We start from the raw sequence: 14,952 nt of genomic DNA on the forward strand, positions 1-14,952 counted from the left end.
GCCGGCTGGAGGCGGGTCCACCTGGACCGCCCCCTCGCAGGACTGAGGAGCGCCGGCTGGAGGCGGGTCCACCTGGACCGCCCCCTCGCAGGACTGAGGAGCGCCGGCTGGAGGCGGGTCCACCTGGACCGCCCCCTCGCAGGACTGAGGAGCGCCGGCTGGAGGCGGGTCCCCCTGGACCGCCCCCTCGCAGGACTGAGGAGCGCCGGCTGGAGGCGGGTCCCCCTGGACCGCCCCCTCGCAGGACTGAGGAGCGCCGGCTGGAGGCGGGTCCCCCTGGACCGCCCCCTCGCAGGACTGAGGAGCGCCGGCTGGAGGCGGGTCCACCTGGACCGCCCCCTCGCAGGACTGAGGAGCGCCGGCTGGAGGCGGGTCCCCCTGGACCGCCCCCTCGCAGGACTGAGGAGCGCCGGCTGGAGGCGGGTCCCCCTGGACCGCCCCCTCGCAGGACTGAGGAGCGCCGGCTGGAGGCGGGTCCCCCTGGACCGCCCCCTCGCAGGACTGAGGAACGCCGGCTGGAGGCGGGTCCCCCTGGACCGCCCCCTCGCAGGACTGAGGAGCGCCTGCTGGAGGCGGGTCCCCCTGGACCGCCCCCTCGCAGGACTGAGGAACGCCGGCTGGAGGCGGGTTCCCCAGGACCGCCTCCTCGCAGGACTGAGGTGTGGGGGCCAGTGCTGGACCCTCGGCAGCCGGAGCAGCAACGCCAGTCAGGCCTCCGGCGACAGAAGACCAGGGGAAACCACCCTCAATAAAGACCTCGGTGGCTGACGTGGCAGGACCCTCTGATGCCAGTAAAGTGGGAGGGCTCTGAGTGACTAGCAGAGCAGCGGCAGGACCCAAGCAGGTTTGGGCCGTGGTGTGCGCCGCACCCTCGTTGGACGCCGGGCTGGCGTGCGCCGCACCCTCGTTGGACGCCGGGCTGGCGTGCGCCGCACCCTCGTTGGACGCCGGGCTGGCGTGCGCCGCACCCTCGTTGGACGCCGGGCTGGCGTGCACCGCACCCTCCTCAGCAGCGGGTGCAGGGACCGAGCCAGAGGCCGGACCCCCCTCGGCAGCAGGTGCAGGGGCCGAGGCAGAGGCCGAGGCAGAGGCCGAGGGAGAGACCGGACCCTCGGAGACAGCTGCAGGTGCAGGAGCCGAGGCGTCGGCCGGACCCCCCTCGGCAGCAGGTGCAGGAGCCGAGGCGTCGGCCGGACCCCCCTCGGCAGCAGGTGCAGGAGCCGAGGCGTCGGCCGGACCCCCCTCAGCAGCAGGTGCAGGAGCCGAGGCGTCGGCCGGACTCCCCGAGACAGAGTCAGTTACTGCAACCCAACCCACAAAACCAGGAACAGAAACTGAGGCCCCAGCTGGTCTCCCAGAAACAGGGACAGAGTTATTGATTGTGGCTTTAGGAGCAGCGGGTGATGAGGGGTGATGGTAGAATGCCTGGAGGGCTAACCTGTAATTCTCCTCTAGCTCCTTTAATTTAGCCTCTAATTCAGGTGAATAATGGTAAATTAAAGTCTCCCTCAGTTGCTTAATGATGGGAGCAAAAGTCCTTATCTTGTCCTCCAGTGACCTATAGTCTGCATCTGGAGTGACACAAGGAGGAGCTGTAGGCGACTCAGCTCCAGAAAAAAGAGAGCTCCGGTCTTCCGGGCAGGAAGGCGGGCAGAAAGCGGCAGCAGGAGCAGAGGAGACAGAAGCAGTGCCCGAGGTGACAGCCAGACCGGCCGCTCTGTGTTTTCGACGGCGGGGCTGCTGTAGGGAAGTGCTGCTGCTAACGAGGTGCCGTCTGGGACCGACACCGGGAGGACAGATAGCAAGCCTGGAACCTTCCAGTGACGCTCCCAGCATCATGGATCTGCTGGAGAGTAAACTCCGGGCTTGTGGCAGGCTCATGTCCAAAAATTAAAGGGGGAAAAAACAAAAATATCCCCAGCAAAAAATATAAAAAAAAAAAGTGCTTGTCTGGCGAAGGGTCTGATTAGGGCCCGATCATTCTGTCATGAATCAGAAACAGAGGACCCTGAATTCAGCCAGACAAGCAAAAGGTTGTAATAAAAAGGTGATTTATTAACAAAGCAAAAAACCAAAAGAGGACACCAAGCCAAAAAGCAAAGAGGCAATGTCCAAAAAACTTAAACAGTCCTCAGCCAACAACCTAAAATAAACTGGTCAGAAGTCAGGCTGGTCTATTAACAAAAAGAGCAGAACAGGTCAAATAATCCAGGTAAAAACTAACAGAAACAGGTTGGGTACAGGCAGACAGGATCAGACTTACCCCAGGCAGGAAACACAAACACAATGATCGGGCAGAGTGCAAGGAACAGAGGCAGGCATAAGTAGGGGAGTGAGCAGGTGAAAGGAATCAAACTAATTACCAGACTAAGTGGAGCTGATCAGGGAAGTGGCTGGAGGTGGAACTGAACTGACTGAATAACTACCATGTGAAAACAGGTTAAACTAAAACAGTTCAAGAACCAATCTGAAACACAAAATAAATTACAAGACCCAACCTAGGATGGAACTCAAACCAAGACTGAAACAGGACACAAGCTAAAATAGAAAACAATAACCTAAAAACAGAAATTAAAACTAAGGCAGAAACTCAAACTATGACATGTACAAAGTCAGAGGTAACCAGATTCTCACCATTTTACCTTTTATTTGGACGATCCTATCAACCTGTTTTTTGGACTCAGCTCAAACACAGGAAACCAAAGACCATCTTGCTTACATGGAGAGATGGAAAACAGAAATGCAGGAAGCCTATGCACTTGTCCAAGCGAATGCAAAAAAATCAACTGATAGGAGTAAGAGACATTATGACGCAAAAGTAAACAGTTCAGTTTTGTATCCTGGCGATCGTGTCCTAATCAGAAATCTTACACCAAGAGGAGGCCCTGGGAAACTCTGCAATCATTGCGAGGAACAGATCCATGTTGTCATGCGTCAAATTGGAAAAGACATTGCAGTATATGAAGTCAAACCAGAACAAGGGAGAGGAATATCAAGGATCCTCCATAGGAACTTGTTAATGCCTTGTGATTTCTTGCCTTTTGATGTTCAACAGAAAGTCACAACAAAGAAAAATAAAGAGACAGAGACAGTCAGAGAAAACAGCCATCAAGAGGAAGAGCATGAATGGGCAGACGATTACACTCCAGTGATACAGTATCAAGGACCCACATCAGATACGGACAATGAAACTTTCCCAACAACAGCCAACCAGGAAGCATCAAATGGGGACGAGGATGATGAAGATGCTGATGGAGAGGTGACCAACGCAAATGGACCTGAAACACAGCCAGTAGATGACTGCAATTGTGAAAATTTGCAACCAGCGGAGGAAATGCAAGAGAAGACCCCAGAAGCCCCGGACTCAAAGACAAAGAGCCCAGAAACACAAATTTGGGACATCCCAAGAAGAGAAAGAAGAGCTCCTAAGATCTTTACCTATGATCATCTTGAGACTCCATCATGCTACAGCACCGTGCTGGCAAATGAACATGTGTATCAATACCAAAACACACCTTACAAAGACTTTCAACCAGTGATGTGGATGTATCCTTTTCAAGTAAACCAACCTATGTTTGTACCAGGGTATTAGATGATAACATAAGGTTTTGAACAGTCAGTTAATTTTGTTGATGCAAATGAAAACTTTTTTTCTTTTTTTGTTAAGTTCTTGAACTTTGTAGTACATTAATGTAGAACAGATTACTGGGTCAATGTGTGCTTCTGTGCTTTTTTGTCTCTCTTGTTGTGTCTCTGCTCTGTCTTCTGTAACCCCAGTCGGTCGAGGCAGATGACCGTTCATACTGAGCCCGGTTCTGCCGGAGGTTTTCCTTCCCGTTAATGGGGAGTTTTTCTTCCCACTGTCGCTTCATGCTTGCTCAGTATGAGGGATTGCAGCAAATCCATGTACAATGCAGACGACTCTCCCTGTGGCTCTACGGTTCCCCAGGAGTGAATGCTGCATGTCGGGACTTGATGCAACTCTTACTTCAAAAACTGTCCGCTCCACCAGCCAATCAAAGACAGGCTTTTTTTTCATTCAATCAGAGTATGGCTTGCAAATACTGAATTCAAATGGATTAAATCAAAATGCTGCAGCCTTTGGCAAAAATGACTAAACATCACTGTGGGACTGAAGAAAAACAAATAAAAAGTTTAATATTTTAGCCTAAACTCTTTAGGCTAAAATATTTAGACTAAAATATTAGAGTTACTAAGTGAGGTGTGAAAAATGTTTGTCTCTTTTCTTTCCAGCTTCTGGAAGGCGATGCAAAAGTTTAACAAAAGGTAAAACAAAGTGCCAAACATCAGAAATACATCAGATAAGAGATAACAACTAATAAAATGCTCAGTTGTTAAAATAGCAATAGGTTTAAATTGTGTATAATCAGCCTAAAAAGTAAATTGGAATATGGAAAGTGTTGACGTTTGTTAAATTCAGGTTATCTTTTTTTATTATTATTTCAGTTAACGTCTCCTGTTGACGTGAGTTCAGTTTGACATTGGCACCTGTTTAGTTCAGTTTGTCTGCTGTTGAAAACAATTGTTTATGAATTTGCTTTAATGACAGTTCAATTTTAAAACTAAGCCCTCTGTCCGTGATGTTTCAGTAAAAGTTGCATGTAAGATGGAAATATTTGGATGGATATTTTATGAATAGGCCTTTTTTATGAATGTACTTTGTTAAAAGAAATACAATAAAAACAAGTGTTGGGCTACCAGTTGTTTTTGAAACGCAGCATTCTAGGAACACAAAAGAAAGATGCATTTACTGCAGGGACCTGTGTGGGGTAGGTTTGTGGTTGGGGGGGGCAGTTATCTTTACCTATTCCAAGGGGAGGCTCACATTCAATGAATTTAAAAAATATTGTTTTTAAACTTGCGCCATCTACTGTCGGGACTCGTGAGTGGGTATTAGTTTACTTTAACATCTTTGAGCAGAAAATGCAATAATACTCTTTAAAAATAAACAAAAAATACATTTACAAACGTGAAGGACACAAGACATGTATTCATATAAATTTTGAAAAATCCATAATATTCAGGGGTTAAAGCAAAAATAATCAATTTGACTGAAAATATTTTCTAGCCAGCCCATATATTCCTGGGCCGTGGACGTCATGCCGCCTTTGTAACCTCATTTGCTTATTGTAACAAGTCCACTTTAATTAAATCTGGTAGTTCCATTGACAATTCCTGTGTCTGTCCCACCTTCCAGCTTCAGAGCCTTGGCACCATCAAGGACAGCCCTCTCCGTAATCTCCTTCACTTTCCACATCCATAACATCACCTGGTTAACTTTCATATTTGCAGCATCAAGCAAGTTCTTCCTTCACACTTTTGCCAAACTGGTCCACTGTCCACTCACCTTTCCACTTTACAATTTCAAAACCCTCCATAAACTGCAGCTAATTCAAAAGACAGCTGCTTGCATCATTACATCATCTTCTTCACACCTGTACATTAACTCCACTGTAACATTCAATATAAATCAATCCTATGATTATATAAGGCCAACAACAGCCATGTACAAAGAGGGACACATATCCAACACTATCATGAGATCATACATTTTAATTTGACACAGATCACACATTATAATAATCAGTCTCTGCTTTGCCCGTTATTGGTCACCAATAAATTATCACAACTCATGAGTTTATAAAAAGGCATTAACTTTTTTGAAGTTTATAAAAACGGTTATATTTTAGCTCAGTGACCTGTCCAGGATGGACTCTGTGTCCCCACCTCTCGCTCATTGACTGCTGGAGAGTCACCAGCTCCTCCACCTTGATGTGTTACATCAAGCTGCGTTTTTCAATCAGATACGGCATGACGTAACACCTGTACGGAACAGGAGGTATAGAAAATCCGTGGATGGGAGGTTAAATTTTTAAAAGGTTTAGTAAAATTGCTTAAAGTTTATCAGAAAAAAAACATAACTTGTTTTTAAAGATGAACATTTTTCATTAGAAAAATGTTATTAAACTTCTGTGTTAAGTTAAATATTGTTTAAGGTAATCTTGGCTGCTGTAGCTTGTCTGTCTGGCAGGTGTTTTTGGGTTGAATAAAATGAGTCCATAGATCTACAAAAGGCTTTTTCACACGTTTCTGGTGCGACTCGCTTCTACAGTGATAATATTTATCATTCTATTTTTTTACTTTTTCTGAATCAGACCCAGTCAAACCGGGACATCGTTTTACATTCCGATCCTTCTTCAAAAAAAAGCGCGTCATGCTAAATTAGCTTAGCTAGAGCGTTACTCTTTCAGTTTTAAATAAAACATAACAGTGAATCATGAGGAGATCCCTGGTTAGTCGCTGCGTTTATCAGCTAAATTACTGGAAGCGAGGGAATAAACACTGACAGGTGACGAGGCCACAGGTGGAAATAACTCATCAATTAAATTCCCCCCATCCCCCCCAGCAAATCGCACCCAGTTTATAGGACACATATACACATAGCTATTAGGGAACAATAAATTCTGCTATTCTTTTAAAAACCGTGTTTAAACCTAGATAAAAATATCATTACATGGAGTGAGAGTCCTCCTACAGGGTCTCACATGCATTAAAGTAGTCTTAGCCGAGAGGAAAGACATGGTTGCACACTGTTGACTGAGTTTTAACCCTAGCAGACAAATTATTATTACTTTGAAAGGGCATTTTTGAAATGTCTTCACATGCATTTGAATAAAACGATTTCATAAAGAAAAACATTTTCTCTTAGAGAATCTGAAGAGCGTGATCTGTGGAATCAAAATATGATTCTGTTTAGCATATTGTTACTTGAAGGCATTTTTCAACAGTCTAGGTCAGAATACTTAAGTGTGCAAAATTTTGTTCAATGTCAGAGTTTGTGCTTCTCCTAAGACAGCATATGCAATTCAAAAAAAATAAGGGCTGCAAACAATAAATTAAAAAACAACTTGAGGCTCTATGATGTGGCAAGATATTTAACTAAAGTAAGTAAAATGTTCCTTCTAATAAAGCAAATCACAAATAATGTAATACGAAACAGCATTCATGGCACAACCCTTCTCCAATTTTGTGTCAACTTTCCTCTTGACATGCCATCATCTATCTCGAAATAGACATCATATTAATGTCCATATCATTTATAATCTATATAATTTAATTGGAATTAAATTAAAAGCTTTACACACAAATGGCATATTGTCATCATAATTGTTCACTCTAGTTTATGTTCATTGACTACTTGATTGTCCTATCAAGTAGTCAATGAACATAAACTAAAGCAAATGAAGCTATAGCCCAACCAGTTAGAGGATAAACCTTCAAGGCTCCATGATTCATCATTTCACCATCACTGGGAATGTGAGAATTCACGCTCCAGTGACTGGTTAGGTTCTGCTTTGTTACTGTTTCTTTGATCCCTGTGATTTTGCTGGCAATTTTCTTCATTAACGCAACCATGTTGCATTAAAACCTCCTCCCAGCGATTAGACATTTTAGTCAGAGGCTCACTGTTTCACTGTTCCATGTGTGCCTAAACGTTTTTTTTTTTTAACTTACTCCCTGTGCTGATTTTTTGGATTTGCTGTAGTTTACATTTTGTAAAGTTTTTGTTTTCCTGTTTTTAGGTCACACACATTTTTTCCCATACATTTTTCTATATTGCCTTACGGCAGCCAGGGGTTTGTGGTAGATTTTTTGTTACATAAAAAAGCGCAAACAGAGATTCTGTGACTTAATTTCCATCGCAGGTTGTATAAATGTCTAATCTAATTTGTTTTGTAGTCTCATTCCATTTGGTCCATAAAAACTAAATTAAACACTTTTCAACTAGCTTCAAAAGTGTGTCATGGATTAAAATTTTTGTAATATCATGACTGGGATAATTTCTGTATCTTTTCCCTAAAAAACTGTATATAACTAAACAAGAATAACTTTCAACAACAAAAATATAAACTGATTAAGATACCAAAATGTTTGATTTCCCCCTGACCTTTAGTTGTGTTATCCTGTTGTGTTGGTAAGTACAGATCCCTGCTTCAACTCATTCCTCCCACCCTGTTGTTTGAAAATTAAAAATTCTAATTTTGGCATGCTGTTTTCCTCCTGTGTTTTCTTGCAATTATTGATATAGTGTATGTGTGTGTGTGTGTGTGTGGGGGGGGGGGGGGGGTTAACACTCAGGCCCCTGAGAACAACCTAATCAATGTTTTGGCTGTCATGACAGGCGGTCAAGGTGGAAAAGAAAATCCACTAAACAAAGAGGTGCAGGGTACAGTACTCATTAAGTATTTTATTTACCTTTTTGTGACAGTACTAAACATATTAGGATCCTTTTTTTACATTCACTCCTATGCCGACCTGTATATTGTGTTTGTTTGTTTTGTTTTAAGATTTTTTTTCCTATTTGGAAAAATTAACTAAAACTTGAAACACAACAGAAATCATTTTTGCATGATTGAGTAGGCTTGACAAAAAGGTCACTAGACTTTGTTATGTTAGGATGGCCTCTGGCAGAGTTCCCTGTCCTTGTAGGAGCGCTTTCAGCCTCCTGATCACGCAATTTCTACCCTGATCATGCAATGGATGCACAGGAGTACATCCTCTGCATACCTCGCCAGTCATTGAACATTAATTAATCCTGTAGTATAAGTTTGTGTGATTTTGTTTTTCTTTTCATTTAGATTTCTCTTATCATTGAACGGCACATTCCATGAATATGTGTGTGTTGTGGCGGTAGCGTGAGCTGGAGTGTATGTTTTCAGAGCTTTCGTGACTTGCCAGGAAGCCCCCTACTGTGCTGTTGAGTGCATTCCCTTCAGACGCATTAATATAAGATGAGTGTGTGTCTATGTGTTGGTGTGTGTGTACAGTCAAGTACAGATGGAGGTAAAGAATGAATGTAAGGAGTTAAGGAAATTATGAAAAGATTGGAAACACACACAAGGCAGAGGTTTACGTGCACAATCACACGGCATACATGTAAACATGCCTGTGTGTGTGTGTGTGTGTGTATGTGTGAGAGTCCCTGTGGGCCATTAAACGAAGATGAGTGCCATGTAGGATAGCAGAGAGGGAGAGATAGTGGGAAGAAGAGGGAGGAGAAGGAGATGGGTACATGGTGGGTAATTGGCTCTTAAGTGCAGCCTACGTCTTTCCCCGAGAGTCTCTCAGCTGTGCTCCTCTCATGGCTGCTGTTTGTGTGGCTGCAAACTCTGTCCACTTATCTCCACAGCCAGCCATCGCCACAACCTTTAAGCATACCACCTCTTTATCACCCGCATGCATGTTTTTTCGGCTCCTCAACATGTTTTCTTGGCTCCACTGTTCTCTCTTCCTCTCCTTTTTTATTCCATCTTGATGCAGTGCTGACAGATCCACCTGAGAGAGCAGCACAGCCCATGATACTACATAAAGATACTGGAAAGGAAATTATATGGATTTTTTTTTACCTTTAGTTAATTTATGTTTATTTCTCCAATTAACAGCTGAAAAATATGCTGTTTAATTCGGTTTTTTAAGTGTTACTGTTTTTATTTAAGAGTTCATGTGCATGTTTTGCCAAGCCACCATTAGGCTAACACTGGTTGGGGTTTTAACCATTAACTGGACAAGCATGAGGATTTTAACAACTATCATTGTGATTTGATTAAAATGTATTTGCATGCAGCTGACCAGTTTCCCTATCCCTGCTGACAGCTTTTCCCACCTGTGCTGTAGATCTATAAAGCTCCTTGAAAGTTACAGTAGGCCTGTTGACTGCTTTTCTCATGACTGCTCTCCTTGCCTGGGCTGTCACTTCAGTGAGATGACCATGTCATAATGGTAGATTTTCCATTATGTCATACATTTTTGCCTTTCAGATGGTGGATTGAACAGCTTTTCATGAAATGTTTCAGGTTAGGACATTCTTTTATAGCCTACCTTGTCAAGAACCAAATATGCAGGACAGAGTATTAAGCCAGACAAGTAAACCGAAACTGATTGGATGGTGACTGGTGGCTGAAAGGTGAACAGATCTGACTGGTTGTAGACTAGTGACAGGGAAGTGACAAAACAAACTAATTGGGTAGTGGCTAGTGGCTTCTAGGTGGATTGGCTGATAACTGGCAGGTGACTGAAAACTGAACTGAACTGGCTGATAAATGTCATGGTTTTTAAGTGTTTAGCCCACATGCAGATACAGATGGGAGACAGGAATATATTTAAGATGTTTAATAAAGGCTCGGACAACGGGGAAAGACACAACGTGTGGCTCGAGAGAGGTCTGAACGTCACTGCTGGAACGACTACGGAATGAAGGGAGTCCGGTAACAAAGTCCAGAGCAATGAGAGACCAGGGGCACTTGGGAATAGGGAGAGGATTGAGCAGACCGGAAGGAGGCTGATTCGAAGGTTTGTTTTGAGCACACACAGGACAGGTACGAACATATTCACGCACATCCTTAGTCCAAGACGGCCACCAAAAGCAACGGGACACTTGCGACTGCGTCCGATATATTCCGGTATGGGCGGAGAACTTTGAGTCATGGCTCCAACGTAAAACATCAGGACAGAGTGATTTGGGGACATATTTTAACTCCGCGGGACCGGTACCCAGGTCAGGATCAAGGTGCAGAGCTTGATTAATCCGATCCTCTAAATCCCAACGTAACGCTCCAACAGTGCATGTGAGGGGAAGAATGGGCACCGGCTCCCTTTTCTGTTCCTGAGGTGCGAATTTTCGAGAGAGGGCCTCAGGCTTGATGTTTCTCGAGCCGGGACGATATGGTGAGATTAAATCTGGAGAAGAACAGGGACCAGCGGGCTTGACAGGATTGAGACGTCAGGCTGACTGCACATAAGCGAGGTTCTTGTGGTCTGTCCAGATGATTATGGGCTGCTCGGATCCCTCTAACCAGTGTCGCCACTCCTCTAATGCCAACTTAATGGCTAGCAGTTCATGGTCCCCAACGTCATAATTTCGCTCGGCTGGAGACAGCCGGCGAGAAAAAAAGGCACAAGGGTGAAGTTTGTTATCGGACTCAGACTGTTGAGATAATACGGCACCAACACCTGAATCAGATGAGTCTATTTCAAGGGTGAATTGTTTGGCTGGATCGGGATGAATGAGTATGGGGGCCTGTGAAAATCTAGTTTTAAGCTCAGAAAATGAGGTTTCAGCCTCAGAACTCCAGACAAACGGAATCTTAGTGGAAGTTAAAGCGTGCAGAGGGGATGCGATCTGGCTGTAGTTTTTGATAAAGCATCTGTAAAAATTAGCAAAACCCAAAAATCTCTGGAGTTTCTTCCTGGGGTCTGGGGTAGGCCATTCTACTACCGCTTTAATCTTTTCAGGATCGGACCTAACTCGTCCACCTTCTAAAATGAGGCTGAGAAAGGAAACAGAGCTCTGATGGAACTCGCATTTCTCTGCTTTGACGAACAAGCGGTTTTCTAAGAAGCGAACATGTTGTTGGTGCTGATCTGGATCACTAGAGTAAATCAAAATATCGTCTAAATAGACGAACACAAAGACGTTCAAAAAATCCCGTAGGACATCATCAACTAATGCTTGGAAGACGGATGGAGAATTACATAAGCCAAAAGGCATAACCAGGTATTCAAAGTGACCCAGTGGGGTCTTAAAAGCCCTCTTCCATTCGTCTCCCTGTCAAACCCGAACCAAATGATAAGCATTACGCAAGTCGAGCTTAGCAAAGATGAAGGCATTCTGGACTGGTTCTAGGGCAGAAGACAACAGAGGAAGCGGGTATTTATTCTTAACCGTTATCTTATTTAGCCCTCGGTAGTCGATACAAGGCCGGAGGGATCCATCTTTCTTTCCGACAAAAAAGAAACCCGCACCTAAAGTAGAGGAGGAAGGGCCAATTAATCCAGCTGAAAGGGACTCACCTATGTACTTCTCGAGCGCCTGACGTTCAGACCTCGAGATGTTGTAGAGGCGGCTGGAGGGTAGCGGAGCCCCTGGTAGAAAATCTATGGCGCAATCATAGGGGTGATGCGGAGGAAGTGAGCACGCCCAACTTTTACTAAAAACCAGACGAAGATCGTGATATTGTTCAGGAACATGGGTCAGGTCAATAGTATCCTCCGGTACTGTCCGGGGGACCGGATCTTAAAAAGATTTGGGGGAGGAAATTCTCCAATGGTCCGCCATCTTACCCACTACAGGTGACAGACCCGGTCTTTTGGTAGCACTGGGCAGGATTTTACAAAATGTCCTTCTCCACCACAGTAAAGGCACTGATTTTCAGAGAACCGTTGCGAACCAGTTCCCTGTGCCGATAGACCAAGAGTCTGTATAAGTCTATCAGTTCAGCCCCGGTTCCTGCTACGTAACCAGGAGTCCAGCCAAATGGCTAACGCGACCAAACCCTCAAACGTGCTTGGCTCTTAAAGTCAAGCTAATACATCTTTTAAGTTCTTGTCCAAAGCTTGAAAAAAGACGGCCTTCAAAGGCTTGGCTTCCCAGCCGGCGGCTGCGGCAAAAGTACGAAATTCAACTGAGAAATCAGAGACGCTTCATCCACGCTGTTTTAAAGAAAGTAGAGAGCGAGATTGCTGTACCGGATCCAATTTGGCTGAAAAGACCGTCTTAAATTCGGTGATAAATTCCTGGAATGTGCATCCGAACGACTGACAATCTGGGAAACGAGCCTCTGCCCATCTAAGTGCTCTACCGGTTAAAAGTCGTAACACATATGAAATCTTGGCTTGGTCGGTGGAAAAAGTTCAGGGGGAACGATTAAAGATGAGATTGTCATGATGCAGCCTGAGGCTGCATCCTGAACATTTCTCGCTCCGTCTCCAGTGCAGTCCTGATTAGGAACACCTGTCAGGCTGCAATCACCATGGACTCATCCCACCTGCTCACTCCACCATATAAACTCCCCTCAGTTCGTCCACGGTTACCGGTTCGTCTGCAGTCTCCTGAACACCATGCCTGTCCTGTTTCTGCTTGTGTCCTGGTCCTGTTCCTGTCTGTTACGGTCTGGTCCTGTCTGCCAGTTCCTGTACCCCTGCAACCTCCGTCTGGTAAATGACTCTGGCTTTCATCATCCACTTCCTGCTGCTTCAATAAGCTCTGGAAACCAGCTGTGTGTGTGTGTGTGTGTGTGTGTGTGTGTGTGTGTGTGTGTGTGTGTGTGTGTGTGTGTGTGTGTGTGTGTGTGTGTGTGTGCTGTGTTCTGGGTTCATCCAAGACAAAATCGTGACAGAGATTATACTGAAACCCCCATTATACGGAAACCCCCCACAATCTCCACTATCTCCTGAGAATTTATCAGGACTCGGTGACGAGTTCTCGGAGAGCGGAGGTTGACTGGAGGCTTCAGCTATCAGAGTAGCAGGGGGCTGAGCGCTAGTATCCTGAGTGACAGGCTGACTCGACGCGGAAGTAAGGGCTGCTGTCAGCTAGTTAAGCTGAGCGGCTACAAGCTGTAGTTATTCCTGCGTGAAGTTAACTGCTAAACCCAGCGCCTGTAATTGTTCCTGTTGGGCGGCTAAATGCCGACCGAATGTATCTGCTTGGCTTTGTTGGCCAGAGTGTTCTTCTGTCATGGTTTTTAAGTGTTTAACCCACGTGCAGATACAGACGGGAGAGAGGGATAAATTCAAGATGTTTATTAAAGGCTCGGACAACGGGGAAAGACACAACGTGTGGCTCGAGCGAGGTCTGAACGTCAGTGCTGGAACGACTACCGAAAGAAAGATTTTCTTAACTAAATGGTAAGCGGCGCAGCTTCTGGAATTTTCCCCTGGTTTGATCTCTCGTAACTTTGTTCCTTATCTGGAGAGAGTAATGACGAGGGAACTCTGTGACTGTAACTCATCGATGGTAACAGGTGGCTCAGTGACTGGAGGGCTGACAGATGTAATGCTGGCGAGGGATCCGGAGCGCACCACAGTAGACGGCAGATGGGAGGAGCAGATGGAAGAACCGGAATATTGCGGGTGAACCAGGTGAATCCAGGGAAGGGGGTCTCCCGCCAGGGTTGGTACCATCAAGAGAGCATGAGGGGAGCTGCCAGAGCAAAATCTGAGCGGCAGGGATTCTGAGGAGCTGGTTCTTTGAGCACGACATCAAGGCAGGTGAGTAAATCCAAACAGGAAAAACTGAAGAACACAGAGAGACAAAAATTATTCCAAAAACAGGATTTCCAAGAACTCACAAATACGAGGCACAGGAGACAGGTCAGAGGCCTAGGCATACCACGACTGCAGTGACGTGCGGTAGGGTTCATAGCTGGTGAGGCACTGACATCATCAGAGATTTACAAATATATATACTCTGCAACGAGTCTACTCTGTGAAGTACTGAAGGAGACTGATTGAGCCAAATCAAATCACCAAGATACATGGAAAAATATTGATTCTTTGATGAAAAAAACTAAAACTAAATTATTTGTCATTTGATTGGGAACAGTTTATGAGCTATGATGGATTTCTGCATTTGTAACACATTTAAAAACTATTACCCACATTACGCACATTTCATCACAAAAACAAAACATGAATAATTATCGCTGTCTTACCTCTACTTATAAATGAAGTTCATGCGACGCTCTTTCTGAACAAAAATATCGGTCATTTTCCGGTAAAAGTTCTCTTTATCTTCTTCAGTTTTAAAAGTTTCTCAGTCTCAGTGGAGCTCACTGCCATGGAGGAAAGCCTTCCTTGACCAGCCCTGTTCCGGCTGGATGTTTACAGTCTTTTTAATGCTTTACTTGTTTAGCAAAACTCGCTAATAAAACATCCATAACTTGCTGTCACTCTATAGTTTTGGGATCAGAAGCGGTGCTCCTTGAGCGCCCCCTGCCTAGAGGCCAAGGAACTGCCGGCCTCACCTACAACCAGCTCTTTGCCTTTTATGATCGGCCAGCAACACGAAAACATGTTACCTGCACACAGTATGATGATCAAAACACAATTCGTAATCCATGTTGTGCCAGTTCAGACGTGACAGAAAACTGC

At 45.1% G+C, this 14,952-nt stretch overlaps 1 protein-coding gene across 1 annotated transcript in view; it reads right to left on the reverse strand.

Moving 5' to 3' along the window:
- The window catches only part of LOC118556648, a 47,418-nt gene extending 34,498 nt beyond the window's left edge, over positions 1 to 12,920 (reverse strand). Inside the window, 3 exon segments of the mRNA XM_036124669.1 lie at positions 22 to 1,121; positions 11,335 to 12,008; positions 12,892 to 12,920. Of these exon segments, the coding sequence (XP_035980562.1) occupies positions 22 to 1,121; positions 11,335 to 12,008; positions 12,892 to 12,920 (1,803 nt within the window).
- Positions 12,921 to 14,952: the final 2,032 nt, after the last annotated feature.

This window comes from Fundulus heteroclitus, chromosome 20, assembly GCF_011125445.2.
Source record: "Fundulus heteroclitus isolate FHET01 chromosome 20, MU-UCD_Fhet_4.1, whole genome shotgun sequence".
In the NCBI taxonomy this organism is placed as follows: Eukaryota; Metazoa; Chordata; class Actinopteri; order Cyprinodontiformes; family Fundulidae; genus Fundulus; species Fundulus heteroclitus.